At 52.9% G+C, this 17,635-nt stretch overlaps 1 protein-coding gene across 2 annotated transcripts in view; it reads right to left on the minus strand.

Moving 5' to 3' along the window:
- The window catches only part of SDK2 (sidekick cell adhesion molecule 2), a 244,260-nt gene that overhangs the window by 127,198 nt on the left and 99,427 nt on the right, over positions 1 to 17,635 (minus strand). For both annotated transcript variants that reach the window (XM_036900084.2, XM_036900083.2), the window contains exon 2: positions 525 to 684. In XM_036900084.2, the coding sequence (XP_036755979.2) occupies positions 525 to 684 (160 nt within the window). The remainder of the gene's footprint in view (positions 1 to 524; positions 685 to 17,635) is intronic.

Here is a 17,635-nt window from a genome sequence, read left to right on the forward strand (position 1 = left end):
GCCCTGGCAGGCCCCCTCATGTCCCACCCGAATTGCCCCACAAAGGATCCCAGTAAGTGCCCCCTTACTGATCCCAGGTCGCCACGCATCCCACCGCTTCTTCGGACCCAGGCCCCTCTAAGAGCCTCCCCGGGAGATAGCAGGGTTCTTCTGGGCAGGGGCCTCTGGCCACATGCACGGCCACCACCCCAGCTGCCTGTAGTGAGCTCCCCACCCCGTCGCCCTTGCCCGGCCCACTGCTGCACCGCCACCTATCTCCAACCCCGACCCCCACCTCCACCCCGCCCCCGCCCCACCCCACAGTCATCCTCCACTGGGCTCAGCCTGGAGGGGTCTTTTTACCCCGGGACACAGGGCTGTCTTTGCCTCTCCCCACTTCTGCTCCCCTGCCCCAGTCTCCCAGTACCACTGGAGAGGGTACCCCTGCCTCTAAACTGCCACACAGGCCCCCCACCCTGGAACCCCTTCAGGGCACGGCAGCGACCTTGGCAGCCAAGAGTGGGCAGAGGGAAGGCGCGGCTTGCCTGTACTCCAGGGAGAACTTGGTCAGCTCCCTGTTGTTGTGGAGCCACTTGAACTCCAGCGGCCAGCTGCCCTCCGCCATGCACGTGAGCACCAGGCGGTTCCCCTCCAGGTGCACCTGCGTCCTCACGGGCTCCGTCTTGAAATAGGGGGCCACGTCATCTGTGGGAAACACAAAGCTGCCGGTTAGCCCTGGCTCACCGCTGTATGGTCGCTCACTTGGTGCCCTGCGCCCCTAGGCAGATGGAGCAGGTGCAGGCAGGTAACTTGCCCAAGGTCACCTGGCTGGGAAGGACTGGACCTCGGGTCAGCCTGACGTCAGAGTGAGTCCTCCATGCCCACCAACCAGTTCCCCCTCTCTCCTCCCAGTTGCACACCAGCCTCCCCACCTCTGCAGCCACCCTGATGCTCTAGGAGCTTCGGTCTCTCCCGCCTTGCTTAGGGGTCCCCATCCATTCCACACCCTGTGCTTCCGGATTCCTCCCTCCAGGGCAGGAGGAAAGAGGGACACTTACTGAAATGAACCTCAGCCAAAAGGAATGTTAATGTCACAAGGAAAATAGGGAGGTGGACTGACTCAAGCTGCAGGTGACAGGGTGTCCTGAATCCTGCTTCCCCAGGCTGGGAGAGACCCCTCTAAGGCACTGAGGGCAGAACCCATCGAGGGGAGCCCTCCACTGTCAGGCTGCTGGATCCCTCCATCCCCACTCGCTCAGATGTAGCCAGAATTAGAGGTCCAGGGTCTTCAGACAGGTTCACATTTGTTCTAAGGCTTCATTCTGGGCTCCAGGACAGACTGACGACTCAGCGGCAGCTGTGATGCACGTTTAGGGCCCAGGTCAACTGGCCAGGCTACAGAGCACCCTCACCCGACGCCCAAGGTCTCCATCTCATGAGTGGACACCTTGTGATTATTTGGGGGCAGTCCTCCTTGAACCCATCCCTGCTACTGACCCTCCCCGTGGGGGCCACTGGGAGAGCAAGTCAGGCACATGCGAGGACCTGCCCTTGACCGCTATCTGTCCACTGATGTTTCAGTCACTCATGAACCTGGTGCTGCTTCCCTGAAGGCACATCTCTGCGTCACTATTAATAACTGCCATGTGAGCATACTGCCTTACAAAGCACTTGGAAAGGCGCCACTTGCAGAGCGTGTACTCTCGAGAGAGCGGTCACCGCCCCCGGGTCCCTTGCTTTTGGGATCCTAGTCCACCCCTGGCCAAGCATCAGAGGCCGAGAAGCAGGCAGGTGCCCATTTAACAAGGAAACTGATTCTCCGCCCGCGGAGGCAGCCCGCTCTGCCCTCTGTTTAACAAATGGGCACATTCGCACTTCAAAGGCACATTCATATTCTCCAGCAGCTTTCAAGAGCCCTTTGAATCTCGTTTTTAAAAACCCTCTGTTAGTTCCTGTCATCACTCGTTTGTTTTAAAACAATAACATTCCCAGCCCCCTAGTGACTAAGTCCCTTGGATGTGGGGCTGACTCAGAGCCAGAACACTCAGAGGGGCAGGCGGCTTGTGCGCCTACACACACACACGTGCACACACGTGCGCTGCACCCAGACACCCTCGCCTCTGTAAGCCAGCTCGCTGGGCAATTTTCCCCCCAGTCCGCATTTGCAGTTCATTCCTCAGACTCCCTGGGGGCGCCAGCCTGGAGCCGAATGACTTTTGCTTGGATGGGTTGCTTCCAGTGGCTGCTGAAGATAATGACCTGGGGGAAGAGGAGGGGGCAGGGGATATCTTTCCCTGAGAACCTGCTGGGTCCCCAGCTGGATGGAGCTGGGTGCTCTGCATCCCTCATCTCCTGTTATCCTCCCAGGGCGGCCTGGGAGAGAGGCTCCTATCCCCAAGCCCCTGCAGTGCAATCAGCCCCTGCCTCCCACAGAGGTCCGTTGCCATCTGGTACAGGGGTCTCGATGGGCCTGCCTTTGTCCCAAAGCAGGAGATGGCAGGGCGATGGGGAGTGTGAGGCGTAGGAGATGCTGATGGGAAAGGAGACCGGCGGAGACAGCAGCGTGTATGCGCGCGTGTCCCTGTGTACAGGTCGGTGTGCATCTGTGTATGTACGCAGGTGTGTGATCGTGTTTGTGTATCTATGTGTGTGTGTGTGTGTGTGTGTGTGTTCAAGTGTGTGTCTGTGTGTGTTTTTGCACAGGAACTGATTTCTGTGTCATGAACGCACAGGTGGGTAACACAAATCATTGACCTTGGACGAATTAACCTTTTAGCACCTCAGTTTCCTTAGCTGTATCTGGGGATATGTTTATTGTGAGGATTAATAAATTAGAAAACATAAAGTACTTAGAAAAGTACCTGGCACATGCTGTAAGACTGTGGCTTCTATTCCTGTTGATCACATACACACACGGGCAGATTATCCCAGAGACAAGAGCTCATACTCTGTTGGCAGGACTGGCAGCTACTTGCAGCCTTAGTCCTAGGACTGTGCAGTGTACAACTTATACAACTGTACACCATGGCCCAGCGAGTGAGCCTCCTGCTCAGTGGGAAAGGGATAACTGAGAATGGAGGGAAACTGTGCATAGAAAGAATTAACATTACACAGATGTTATTCTCTTAATTTTCCTCACTTTGAAGACACACAGAGGACAGATTTTTTTTTTTAACTAGACAATGATTCTAAAGTTCACATTAAAAAAAAAAAAAAAAGAATAGCCAAGAAAATTCAGGGAAAGAGCAGAAGTAGGGGAGATGAGCACAGGTAGTGAACTATATTATAAAGCTGTAATCATCATCAATAATAAGATGATGAAGCAACAGACTTGGGCATCCAGAAGTTAGAACTCAACACATGGGATTATTTAATATGTGATCAAAGTAGAGTCTCAAGTCGGTGGGGGAAGAGATCAATTATTCAACAAGTCACTTCGGAATAACTAGGGAGCCATTTGGGGGAAAAAAAATTAAAGTTGAATATCTTCCTCACACTTTACCTCAAAATAAATGTTAGATGGATCAATGTTTTATGCATGAAAAATGAAATTCCAGAAGAACTGGGAAAAAAAATCACAGAGGTTAAAAAATATGTAATCTTGGTGAAGCAAAATGTCTGCCAAATACTTTCAAAGTACTATACAAACTCCAGGAAGTCATAAAACAGATTGATACCTTCAACTATATAACAATTCCACATGGAAAAAAAACTACCCATAAACAAAAGCAACAAATGACAAACTGGGGGAAAATATCTGCAACTTTTATCACAAACAAAGACCTCATTTTTTGGATATAAAAAAATATTCCCATAAATCAATCAGAAAAAGAGGAACAACAGAAAAATGGGCAAAGGATAGGAACTGTTCACAGAAGAGAATTACAAGTAACTGAAACATATCCAAAGATGCTGAACCTCATGATAAGAGAAAGGCAAACTAAAACTCAATACGACATTGATGCCGGGGTTCTTGTTTGTGGAGTCGAAGAATGAATTTCGCAAACACCCAAGGCAGGAGAGCCAGGGAGAGGCTTTTATTGAGAGATACAGTGAGGGGACAAGAGAGCCCATGGTGGTGCGTTGTCTAGGGGTTTTATAGGCAGTTGATTTTTGGGAACGTGGAGAAAAGCTTAGGGGTGTGGGCTTGTTAAGTGGTCCCTGAATATTTAGAGTTAACTTAACATAAGGAATTTCCTGCTTTGATTTCTCCCTGGGATACCTGTGTGTTGGTCGGGGAGCATATCAAACAAGGCTGCCTGCCCAGCCTCCAAGGTGGGCTGAGTTATTGTCTGTTTGCTGAACAGTTAAGAATCTTACTACTTAAACTGCCTGGGTGTTAAAATGCAATCTTATCTTTAAGGTGGAATCCTTCCTGCCTTTTACTATGTTGTTTACAGCTGGATCTGCATGCTAAATTAGTAGCCCAGTTTGCAAAATCACCTCCTCAGATCTGAAGGAGGGAAGACAACACATAGGCCTGGGCTTTTAGCATGCTAAGGTGAATCTTACACATGATTGCAAATGATTATCATAATAAAAACATGTGATCTGATCTCGTTGAAGAATGACCCTAGAGCTTAATGTTTAACACAGAGGTTTAGTAGGGGGTTTCCTTGCATGTAATGTAGTTACATTGCTCTGACAGCAAATATCCTGCCTTGCTTTTTCCGGAGGCCCTCACCCTATTCTGCCTAAGCCCATGGTCCCTGTCTCAATACCATTTTTGCCCTATCATTTCGGCCAAAAACTGAACATATGATAAGACCCTGAACTGGCCAGCCTGTCGGAGACCCAGGCGTGCTTGCACATGGCTTGGTGGGACTGGAGCTGGGTTCCACACGTACAGACAGCAATCTGGCAATTCTACCAAAACTAAAAATGCACCCTCCCCTCCCCAAATCCGTCGACTCCTAGAGGACCTTCTCCTCCACAGACACACCTGTGCATGGGGGAAGGGGCAGCATCTCACAGCACATGATGTTGTGTAACAGGTAAAGCTTGGAAACCACCTGGATGTCCATCCACAGGGCACCAGAAATGGTTGTGCCTCTGGACAAGAGAATTCTCTGCAGCATGAGGTTCCAGAACCATTTTTGAGAACCACTGTTAAGTGAAAAAAAAGCCAGGTGTAGAATGGGGTGCATGACCGGCTACCACTTGTGTACAAGTTATCTTCCCTTCAAGGGTAAAAATATACTTGCTTGTGCAGCACAGGCCTTTTCATAGGGGTCACATAACAAATTGGACTTGGTGATGCCCAGGGAAGAGATCTGGGTGGCTGACGTTCACTCTGTACCTTTTGGTTCCTTTTATATTGTGCCCACTGGTATGGATTACTTGCTTATAATCAGATACACACACACTCCTATGCTAAACTGCAGGGTGAGCAGTCACCGTCTTCCTTGCTGGTGACAGAGGAAAGGGCAGGTCCTCTGTGCATATGAGGCACAGGGGGTGGCATGGCTGGGGGGTCCTGACCACCAGGGCCTGAGCCCCTTGAAACAAGAGCAGCCTTCAGAGGCAGACAAGAGGCCTCAGTCCTGGGTTTCCCGTAACAGCTCAGGGGTGCCTGGCTGCCTTCCCCTTGATGTTCCCATAAATAAGGCCATTGTCATCTTCCCTCTCCAGGCTCCAGGCTACGTGGGAAGCTTATCTTGGCTGCAACCTCTCCCCTCCATCAGCCCCTGCACAATAAAGTCTTTCTCTGGAGTCCCTCCATCTCTCCTGGGATTTGATTTCCCAGACAGCCAGGCCTGGGAACCCCACCTCCCCTGGAGCTGGAACCTCGCTGGCTGGGGGTGGCAGCGAGGGTGAAGACCTCCACCACCGCCAATTGGCCAACAGATGTCTGTCTGCCCTCCAGAGCCAGCTTCAAGGGGCACCAGGCCCAGATAAATCCCCCTCCTGGCACTGAACCACCCCAAAGGCTCTGTTGGGAGCTCCCTCCTGGGCATATAGCAGTGGCCCTGGAATGCTTGCGGAAAGGGCAGAGGGTGGTGGGAGTCCTGCAAACTTCTCACCTCACCAGCCCCTAGTCTCTGCACCGTCACCTTTGTCCTGAGTTGACCTCCATGCCCTCCTACCTGGTTCCCTGCTGGAAAACCAGTGTTCCCTGGAGCTGTCCTCCCAACCTGGTCTCCTCCCTGGAGCTGGCTGGCCACAGACCTGAGCCAGCCGGGCCCTGGTTGGAGGAAACTGGGACTCAGGACAGGCCCCTCTCACCACCCCTCCCTTGTCCCACACCCCCACGCCTGCTGCCTCTGCTCCATTCTACCTGTGCAACTTTCCCTCCATGAAGTACTTCATATCCGCCACCTCAGTTAGGAGTCATGAGAACCTCTCAGGGAAGGTGCTAATGTCCCCATAATGTCCCCATTTTACAGATGAGAAAACTGACGCTCAGGAGGTTTTACTCATTTGACTCTGCCACACAGAATAAACTCCAATCTGTGCCTGATACAGGCTGGCTGCCCTGCTCTTTGTACCCCGACCTGTGGCCCCATGGGTGGTAAGTGAGGAATGGTGGCCTCTCTCAGGCACCAGTTTTGAAGCCACAGGAGGGATCACGCTGGTTGTGTGGCAGGGGGGGTTCCCGCACCAGCTTCCAGTGTCACGCCCCAGAACTAGATCTGGAGGTGAGGGTGAAACAGGTGACAGGCTGGGAGTGCTTCCTGAGAATTAGCTGGAAGGATAATGGAGCAGACACCACGGGAGGCACTGGCCCGCCTAGGGGGAGGGTTTCAGGGGGATGGGCTGGGATGCAGGCAGGGAAGCCTGGGAATGGAGGAGGCCAAATAGTGCGGAAGATGAGCAGATGCGAGGGTCAGGTAAAAAGGGTGGGGTCAGAGCCTTGGTGGCCCGCGGCCCACGGCGTGCTCACCACTTCAGCCTGTAGATGCCACCCTTTTCCAGGGGTCTGGCTTGAAGGTCCCAGAGGGAGAAGAGAAACTGGGTTTAACACCCAGTTCCTATGCTAACTAGAGTTTGACCTTGAGCAGAGTAACCTCCTGCTGAAGCTTGTCAATGATATAGCTTCCACTCCCTGCCCAAGAGGCCTCACTGGGAGGACCTAGTGAGCTAATGTAAGTCAGGTTCAGAGCACAGCGCTTGGCACCCACAGGGGGATCTTTCTGCCAAACAGAACTTGGGAGGTGATGGGGAGGAGATGGGGAACAGGGCCAGGGGCACTACGGTAGCCCCACCCATTCCCTGCCGCTTGGAGCCAGGACCTTAAGGAGCTTTGGGATTTCCAATTGTCCCAAATTTGAGCCTTCCAAATTCAGCTGCTACGAGGCCACTCCGCGATAGCTCGAGAACCAGTGTTCGCTGAGGGATGGCTTGCAGGGCAAGGTCGAAGCAGCCTGGGCAGCTGGAGATTTTGTATAATGTCAGCAATTCCTATAGGCCCTTCTTTCACCTAAATCCAGGCAGGGGAGCTGCTCAGCCTGAGAGCGGCCTGGGCAGGGAGCTCAGGAACAGAGGGCTGCGGGCCCAGGAAGAGGCTGAACATGGCCCTGTTCAAACCCCGGCCCTCCAGACCTGTCCCAGGAGCACACACAGCCCGCAGAGGCTGGCAGCCGCTCTCTAGGGTGCCTGATAAAGGCCGCAGGACCAGAGGGGGCCAGCTCCCCAGGTGGTCCTCTCTCCCACCCCCACATGGCCCACCTGCTCCTGCTTCATCCCCGCCTTCCCCTCTCGCCACTCCCACAAATGAGATGCTAATTTATGCCCCTCCCCTGTCTCCTGGCAGATGCCTGGCCCGGCTCAGTCCCAGTGCTGCCTGCATGCCAAGTGCTTCATTAGCCAGGAAAGAAGGCTCTCGCCCTCCTTAATCTAATCCTCGCCAGTGACCTTCAGGAGCCAGGCACCTCTGACGACGGGGCCTGGGAGGGTGGGGCAATCAATTATGCCTTGGCCTCCACAGTTGCTGTTGAATGGATTTTTTGCTCAGAAAAGCGTGTTCAAAAAGCATCTAATAGAACGGATCATCAATTTGTTTGAATACCCAACTAATCTGATTAGGGGGTGCCTAGCCACCAGGGCAGCCAGAGCAACTGAGCCCCGACACGGCCCTGGGGAATGGTGAGTGGGGTGGCGGGGCCCAGCCTGGGAAGGAAGGGCGTCTGTATCCCCAGCCTTCTCGGCCCACTGTACATTCAGCCCAAGAGTCACAGAGAAAAGAAGGAATCACAGAGAGCCAAAAGGGCTGGGCGATGCCTCCCAGCAGTGGGCACAGAGCCCGGACACAGACGATGCTCAGGAAAGGACTGAATGGACGAATGGGGAAGGATGATGGCAAGGCCCAGCGTAGGAGCGAAGGGATGCCAGTGATGTAACTTCCGGGAACAGGACCAGATGGTGGCTGTCCTGGGTTGAATGGTGCCCCCAGCAAATTCATGTCCTTCCTGGAACCTGGGAATGAGACCCTATTCGGAAACAGAAACAGGATCACTTGCAGATATAGCTCATTAAGATGAGGTCATATGGGAGTGGGGTGGTCCCTAAGTGACTGGTTGTCTTTCTAAGGTGAGAAAGGACACAGGCGCAGACGCACAGGGAGAAGATGGCATGGCCTGACACGGGCAGAGCCCAGGGAGCAGCTATGAGCCCAGGAATGCTGGGGGCAGCTGGGAGCTGCTGGAAGCTGGAAGAGGCCAGGAAGCCGTCTTCCCTTGAGCCTTCAGAGGGAGCATGGCCCTGCCGATTCCTTGGTTTCAGACTTCTGGCCTCCAGAACTGAGAATTTCTGTTTGAGGTACTCTGTGGTACTCTATTATGGCAGCCCCAGGGAACTGCCGCAATGCCTTACAGAAACTCGTGTCCATCATTCCGTGGAAGGCAGCCTGGTGGAGAACAAGCGGCACTGGGAAGTGAGTCTGCAGCCTGAGCCCTGTGTCTCTGGACCCTAGCTGGTGCGTCTCCACACGCACCACATCCGCTGTGCCCCAGGGCCTTTGCTAATGCCAATCTTTCCCAAGAGCCCTTTTTCTCCTCCTTTGCTGGGAGATGCAGGTGTTTTATCCATGTTAGTGCCTGCCCTTTGTCCCTTCAAACTCAAATGTCCCGTCCTCTGTGACTGTTTTCCAGTCCCCTCCTCCACATCCTGAGACTTTGGCAGTTACTTCACCTGTGGCACATGGGATGCACATCATTGCTGCACGTGTGGAGATGCTAATGCTGGTTTGTCATCCATTGGAAGTTGAGGCAGGGACTCCCTCACCTCCCCAGACCTAGAGCTTGGGGGCAAGTCTGACATGCAGGGGGGCCCAGATCAGTGAATGAAAAAGCAGACAAAGTCTCTCTTGGGAGCTGAGGCTGCTGGGGCATCCGTGCATTCCCTTCCAGCCCTGATGGTGCACCATCTGAGTAGTCACACGGGTTAGGATGACCTTTTTGGGACCTGGGGTTGGGATTACTTGGGTGTGAATCCTGGCTCAGACCCTCACTAGCTGTGCGACCCTGGGCATCTCTCCATGATCCCTCTGCATCCCAGGCTCCTCAGCTGAAAAATAGGATAATGAGACGGCAGTAGCAGCTAACTCATGGGTGTACTGGGAGAGCTGACCGCTCAGACCGGCACAGACAGCCCATGTGGGGTGGCCATTATTACTCATCTTTACCCGGTGAAACCGGGGCTCCCGCCTGAGCCGCACACATGAATGATGCCAAAGCACCCCAGCTTTGCGTGGAAGAAAGATGGTCTCATTTTCCGATGGGCTTATTCTGCAATTAACAGAAGGGAAGGGAGCCCCTTCTTACATTTCAGCTGGAGGGTTCAGAGATTAAACTCACGCCATTGATTAGAATGTTCTTGCCTAACGGTGCCATTATCATTTTAGGGCCCTCAGATTCATTTGAGCTATAAAAGCAGCCATAATAAAATTTTCACTAACTCCTAGAGCTCCTCCCAAGAAGTTCCACTATGCCGCGTGGACAACAGTCAGCATATCCTGTGGTGGGACCCAGGCTCGGAGAAATTCTGTGGTTTTATAAGTGGGACCTGAGACCCCTGGAGATGAAGGGCCTTGCCAAAGCTCAGCTTTGGGGTCAGCTGCCTCACCAGGCCTGGGTGGGGACATGAAGACTTGTCCCACCTGGCATCTGTCCCCTCTCCAGGTGACTCTCTTGAAGATTCCTCAACAGGTGAGCTCTCTCTATCACAGCGGCACCACTATCAGCCTGTCCCCTAGGCTCTGGGGGCAGAGAAACATCCACCACCCACAGGCCTTGAGAAACTGAGAGCGAGGATGGGTGATTCGGGGACGCCTCCAAGAACCGGCAGCCAGGGGCCTCCGGCATCCACCTTGGCCAATGACAGCACCACTGGATGCCGGGCACAGGAGGCACACTTGCCAAAGTCAATCCCCTTTTCCGAGTAAGGGAGATGGGCCATTGTCCCTAAGGTGCCCTGAGGAGAGCTGAGGTGGACAGCAGGTGCCCTGGGGGTGCCCTGCTCAGCCTCAAAGGGGTTTTCCACCCAATTCCAGTGGCCTCTCCTTTCTCCTCTTCCCTGCAGCAGGGTGGGGTGGGGCTGAGGAAGGGAGGAGAAGGGTTTGTTGAAGGCCTACTCCACCCATCTCCCTGTGTTTCCTCATTTAACTCCCTGACCACCTTAGGGGAGAGCTGTTATTACTGTCCTTCTATTTCTCTATCCAGAGCTCTGAGGAGGGAGGCACTAGGTCACCCGAGGCTCACAGCCGGGCTTTGAACCCACAGCCGCCTGCCTCTCCGTGAGGCCTGTGAGCTCCCCTGGGGTCAGTGCTGTGCTTGGATAACAGGAAAGGAGTCCGAGGCTGGGCCCAGGGGAGGGAGAAACAAAGTGCCCCGTGTCTGCCTCCCCGCAGAGGCTGAGAGATGGACCCGCCGCTGAAAAAGCGCACGCGTTCATCAGGCGGGCGGCCCCGGTGTACCGGCGCTTTGTGGCGTGTAACAAAGACTGTGGAGCAGAAAATTGGAGTTCAATTTGCCGTCCATCCGCACAGTGCTCAGCCCATTCCAGTCCCTGGCAGGCACCTCTGCGCTTCATCATAAATAATAACACCACACGGCTCTATGGCCCTTCCAGCAGCTACAGGCCCCGAGCAATTTACAAGCTGGATTATACACAGAGGCCTGCACACGCCTGCCAGTGACATACACGGCCCCCTCCCGACACTCACGTGGGTGCCCGTGCCACCCTCCTGTCCTGCTGTCACCCAGCTGGGGAGGTGCCTGACTGCAGGGAAACAGGCCCTCGTCCACCCCTGGACACTGGGCTCAGCTGCAGCCCCAACTGCCTTCCTTGCCTCCTTTGCTGGCACTGGTTAGCAGAAAGCCCACCAGGCCTGACGGAGGCCAAGCCCTTGCAGCCCCTTGCTGGACCAGGTACATAGTCCTCTTTCCTCCTCCTGTTTAGAAAGGGCTCTGGACCTCTTCTGATTTCAGCAGTGTGCCTTTGTCTCCACAAGAAGCCTACTTACCCTCCTTTGAGCTTCTGGGAGGATGTGGGGTGCAGCAGTAACTCAGACCCACTAGTGCATCCTCCCAGCTAACAAGTGAGATGCCTGGGGCCGAGAGGAGCTGCTACTCACTGAAGGGCCCTACATTAGCTGTCTCGGCGGAGGGGCCCGTGGAGGGAGGCCCACCAACAGGCTAGGAGGCAGGACAGCTTCCGCCAAGCAGGCCTGGAGAGTCCAGGCGGAGGGGCTTTGGGGCAGAGTGAGTGGCAACCCCAGGACAGCCTCTCTCCATCAAACGAGTGAAACTGAGGTCCACACTGTATGACTCCCTGGAAATGCAATACCCAGAATGGGTAAGTCCACCGACGGGTGGCTGCCAGCTGGCTGGGAGAAGGAGGAACGGGGAATAACTGCTTAATGGGCACAGGGTTGCCCTTCGGGGCAATGAAAACATCTTGGAATTAAGTCGAGGTGGTGGTTGTGCAACACTGTGAATGGACTACATGCAACTGCACTGTTCACTTAAAGTGCTTGATTTTATGTAAGGTGCGCGTCAACTCAATGAGCAGCAAACAAGAGAATCTGGTGCAAGGTGGCCTTTCTCTGCCCCCGCCTTCTGCTCACCAGCCCCAGCCCTCCTACACCACCCCCGCCCCCAGCCCCATACGGTCCTTAAGAACGAGACTATGAAGAGGTTCTAAGTGTTCCTTCCCGTCGTCCGTAGAAGCCACCTGGCTCCTGCGCTCACGCCCTCCTTTTTCTCTCCTGTCATGGTGCCCAGGGCCCTCTCCCATGTCAGGCGGGCCCACTCTTTGGGTTATGGTGGGTGGGCTGGGTTTCCACGCAGTCTCACGGGCACAGGGCTAAAAGCCTGTACTAGTTGCATGTGAAACCCCTCCTTGGCTGAGGCCCACATCGGTGGGCTATTCGGAAGGAGGATAGAAAGACTTTGCAGGGGACAACGGGGTTCGAGCCCATCTCTGCACTTACACACAGCTCGTCACTGAGCGAGCCCCGGGTTTCCACACGTGCAAGGGGCGCCAGCAACACCGTCCCTGCTGGGTTTCTTTAGGATTCACTGTGACAGAACTTAAAAAACGGGAACGTAGGCTTGGCTGAGGGCTGACCACACCGGGTCTGTGCCAGGCCCTGTGCTCCATGCCTTGGGGCATCCCCTCATTCCTGCCACACAGCCACGGGGTGGGAACTGGTAAGGATCTGTGTACGGGGCACGGAGGCTGGCGGAGCTGTCACTCCCACGGTCAAGTAACTGGGAAGCGGCACAGGTGGGGCTGTGGGTGAATATTAAAAATCAGTTTTCTAAAATCTATACATGCTGAAGTTACTCTACAAGAAGATATGTCAAAGAAATAATCAATCTTCCCATGTTTTCTCCCGCCTGCTACTTCTATAGCTTTTCTTCTTTCTTCCTAATTACAACGAATTCTTAAATAGAATTCGTGCCTCATATCAAATTTACCGAGTATCATAACTCCTCCAAGTGGTAAAGATACCTCAAGACAAATGCTGGGCATAGAAGCCACAGGGCATAAATATGCAAAGAAATAAAAAGCTAACCATTTCAAACAATAAGGCTTCCCTCTCACTTACCAACTTCACATTTCCCTGTATGGCCCCGGAAGATGACTGGTTAGCCAGAGACGGGTAAGATTCCTCAAGGGAGGAACAACCTAAGACAGGCACAGTCGCAGGGGGGCCATCAGGTGAGAAATTGGGGATCAACAGAGGTGAGGCTTAGAACCTCACCCCCCCTGTTCTGAGAGAAATCTTCTGCATATGTGGATGTTTTATTGCCCTTGTCTAGCTTGGATTAACACATAGTCTACAGGCACACACCTGATCATCTACAGTTGCTCTCTTACAACACTAAACTATGTTTTCTACCTTTACGTTGTATCTACCTACCACTTCAGCATCTTATTAAAAATAATAAAGAGAGAAATGTGGTATCCACATATAAATCAAGTATAAAAATCAAATGTGTATTCATATTTGAACTGACTGTTTATAGTTCATAATGCATGAGCAAAACCGACAGCTTCTGTGATGACTGCCCTTGTACTGTTCACCATGTAACTTATTCACTATGTGAGAATTTGTTCTCCATGTAAGAACTTGTTCGTTATGCCTCAGAAGATTGGAGACTGACGAAAATTAGGCTTGGGGTGGATTAATGATTGTGCATTGAGCATTGACTCCCCTATACAGAATTTTATTGTTGTTAACAACCATTTGATCAATAAATATGAGAGATGCCCTAACAACAACAACCAAGAAAAAGTACACACTTCCAATTGTAAAATAAATAAGTAACCGGGATGTAATGTATAGCATAAGGAATATAGTCAAAATATTGTAACAGCTTGGCATGGTGATAGCTGGTACCTAGAATTATCATGTATATAAATGTTGAATCACTGTGTTGTACACCTGAAACTAATGTAATGTAATACTGTGTGTCAACTACCCTTCAATAAAAAATAATTATCTAAAAAAAAAAAAAAAAAAAAAAAAAAGTTTAGTTATTTCCCTTGGTCACTCTTAAATTTAGTCCAATTGCTATGAATTCTTTCAATACTGGTTAAAAAATAAACAGATCTAATCTACACTGAGTAAAAAAAAAATAAATAAAAATAAAAATAAAAAATAAAAATCAGTTTTCTTGCTCTTCCTACAAAACCCAAGGTCATGGAAGGCCCACCCATTGTGTGAACCCCCAGGATCGAAAGGGAGGAGGCAGGCACAGCTCAGAGGGCATGAGGTCCCAAACTAAAGACTGTCCTGAGCGCCTCCCCAGGCTGCAGCACCCCCACTGCCCGCCTTGCCCTGCCCTGGCTGCCCCGATCACATGTCCTGGTGGTAGCTGGCTTTTCCAGGCAGCAATCCACTGGGCCTTCTTGGGGAAGCAGAGGGAGCCGGCTGAGAGGTGGGGGAGTGGTGGGGAGGGGCAGAGGACAGGCAGCAGCCCCTCTACTCCAGGGGCTGCATTCATCATCCTTATAAGGGACAGCTGGGGCTCCCCCCCGCCCCCCGCCGTTTCTTCTGCCACTTAGGAAACCTAGAGCTCATCAGTTGTACGCTGAGGGTGGCCCAACCAAAGGCTGCAGGCAGAGGCAACGGTCTCTGCACTCTGCTGCTGGACCCCGTGGCCGCCCACCCAGGGAGGTCAGCTCGCCTGCTCTCCGGTCAGCAACCCCTCTTGTTTTCCCTGCTTGGTGCCACCGTGTCCCTGGACCCAACCCTCAGCTCCCCAGCCCCCTCTGGAGGAGCCTGCACCTTGGGGCTGACACCGGGGCACATGAGAGAGAAGTTCACTGCGATGAGAGTCAGGCCAGGTGTAACCAAGAGCATCTCCATGGCGCTGTGGCTCACACTGTGGGGGATTTGCATCCCTGGCCCTGGTCCCTGACCCTCCTGTGTGTGGGGCAAGGGTGGGACCAGCTTTGGGGGCCAGACATCAGACAGCCCTGGGCTGGAGGCCAGCCCTGTCCCAGCTCTGCACCTAACGAATGAGCGCCCTTCGCCTCACACAGGCTTCAAGCATTTGTAGAACTCACCTAGTCCAAACCCTCTTACTGGCTGGTGGGAAAACTAAGGCAGAGGGTATAAAGGAAGGTTTGAGCCCAGCTTTTCTGATTCCAAGTCATCCTGTCTCACTTGACAGCTCTTGGCCTCATTTCTCCCATCTATAAGATGGCTTAACAAATGTCCACTGGCCAAGTCTAGTCTTCACACCTGGGCTGTCCTGGGACATCTGGCTTATGCAAGGAGAGCCCCCTTTCCCACAAGGGAGCCCAGGCTGTGCTCCATGGAGTGAGGTCTGGGGGCTTTGGAATGTTCTCCATGGATTTCTGCTGTATCCCCTGTTCTGAGTTGAACTACATCTTCCCAAAGTCTATACTGAAGTCCTAACCCTGGTACCTGTGACTATGACCTTATTGGGAAATAAGGTCTTCGCAGAAATAAAATGAGGTCAGTCGAGTGGGCCCTAATCTAGTACAACTGACACAGAGAGACACATGGTGACAAGATGGCTGTACAATGACAGGCAGAGACGCAGTGAGGCAGCTACAAGCCCAGGAACACCAAGGATTGCTGTCAACACCAGAAGCTGGAAGAGGGAAGGGAGGACCCTCACTCACAGCCTTCAGAGGGCACAGCTCTGCCAGCCCCTTTATGTTGGACTTCCAGCCTCCAGAATTGTGAGACAAGACATGTCTGTCATTTTAGGCCATCTAGTTGTGGTGGCACTTTGTTACAGCAGTTCTAGGAAATGAATGCACCCCCTCATCAATGCCCCCACCCCCAAATGCCCAGCATTGCGCAGGGCCCCCTCCTCCATGAGGGTCTTGCAGATGCTGCCCCCAGCAGAAGCCAGCCCCCTCTGTGCTCACTGAGCCATACACACGTGTATCCTCACACCAGCAGCCCCCTGCGGCACACCCAAACTGTGGGACCCCATTTCAGATATAATGAGTCATAAGAAATACGATTTGGCCATTCAGGTGACCAAACATGTATTTCCCAGGTATACGTGGTCTTCCCTTGCACTTCCGGAAAACACCGCAGTCTTAAATAGGCGAAATGGGACTCTGGTCCTGTTAATGAGAGACTTCCGGATCCCACCCAAGGGCAGGGGCTTGAGGTTGGATCAACCAATGGCCAATAATTCAGTCAATCTTGACTATGCAATGAGGCCCTCACAAAACCCCCGAGAAGAGCTTATTGCCTGGTGGGATCCTGCTTCGTTGTCTGCGGGAGTTCCTGCGCTTGGGGAACAGACGCCTCCACATGGAACCAGACGCCTCCACACGCCACCGAGCAGGGCCCCAAGCAACGCGAGGATAGGAGCCCCTTTATTCAGGACCTTGCCCTCTGTCTCTCCTCATCTGGCTGTTAACTTGCATCCTTTATGGCATCCCTTTATTAAACTGGTAAACGTAAGTGTTTTCCTGAGTTCTGTGAGCTGCTCTATCAAATTAATCGAGCCTAAGGCGGAGGTCAGAGGTGCAGGGAACTGCCTGGGGCTTGCTACCAGCATCTGGAGTGGGGGTGGATGGCAGTGCTGTGAGAAGGAGCCCTTCCCTTGGGGAACCCGGAGCTGTCTCCAGACAGATACCTTCAGAACAGAGTTCAGTTCTCGGGCATCCTGCTAGTGTTTGAGAATTGCTTGGTGGTGTGTGTGGGAAGACCCTCCCTCCCCTCCCTCCTGCCCACACACTGGAATCAGGTCCAGGAACCCGAAAGGAGTTATAATACTGTTACACTGCTGTGTACTACTATCACTGCACTGTAATAAAGTGTTACTGTTGTGTATGTAGGAAAAAACACCATCACACCATTGGACTCTCAGCTGTTAGAAGATACATCTCGGTCATGGTCATTTTGTGCCTTCGGTCCCTCACCTAGCTTCTGTTAGGCTGGAGGAAGGAAAAACAAGGACATGCAAACAGAACAGAGAGATGCCACAGGGGGAGAACAGACCAGACCCCAAAGTCCGTGCCGTATATGGAAAGGGGACAGCTCTCCCTGAATTCCATCCTGATGTGCCAACTAAGACCCAGATGTCAGCCTCCTCCCTCTTGGAAAGAAAAAAGTTTCTAGTTGTCTATTATGTCACCTTTAGCCAATCATACCTCTCCACACCCCCTAGGATGGCTTGCCCACTCCTCCCCTCCTAACCCCTTATAAGTGCCCCACCTCCCTAACCGGGCGTGACTTCTCTGGCTTCTGGCAAGAAGGCCCCAGAACCTCACCCAGGGGTATTTAAATAAATTACCTGGCCCTTTGTTGCCTCTCTTTGCCTGCTTATTCCAGCTAGAATTTATCTTACATATGGTGCCAAAACCTGGGACAACTATATAGTAGCCAGATTAGAAATGAGACACTGCAGTGGGGTCTGAGCCTCTGCTTTGGAGGACTGGTTCCCCATGTCTGCACCCACTTCCCCCAAAAAAAAATCCTGCTGAGAGGCACGCCCAGCGTCCCAAGTGCACCAAGTCAGGGCAGATGGCCTGGGAGCCTGGGTGAGGGACGTCTCCCCCACCGCAGGGCCAGGGGCGAGTATCCCGGATACTCGCAATGGATGGGCTGGATGCCCAGACCTGGACGTAGCTACGATTTCGGATGGACCAGGTGAAACGGAGTTAGGAAGGGAAGCAGACCGGGGGAAACTGAGGGGCTCACCAGAAAATA

This window comes from Manis pentadactyla, chromosome 4 (assembly GCF_030020395.1).
Source record: "Manis pentadactyla isolate mManPen7 chromosome 4, mManPen7.hap1, whole genome shotgun sequence".
NCBI lineage: Eukaryota > Metazoa > Chordata > Mammalia > Pholidota > Manidae > Manis > Manis pentadactyla.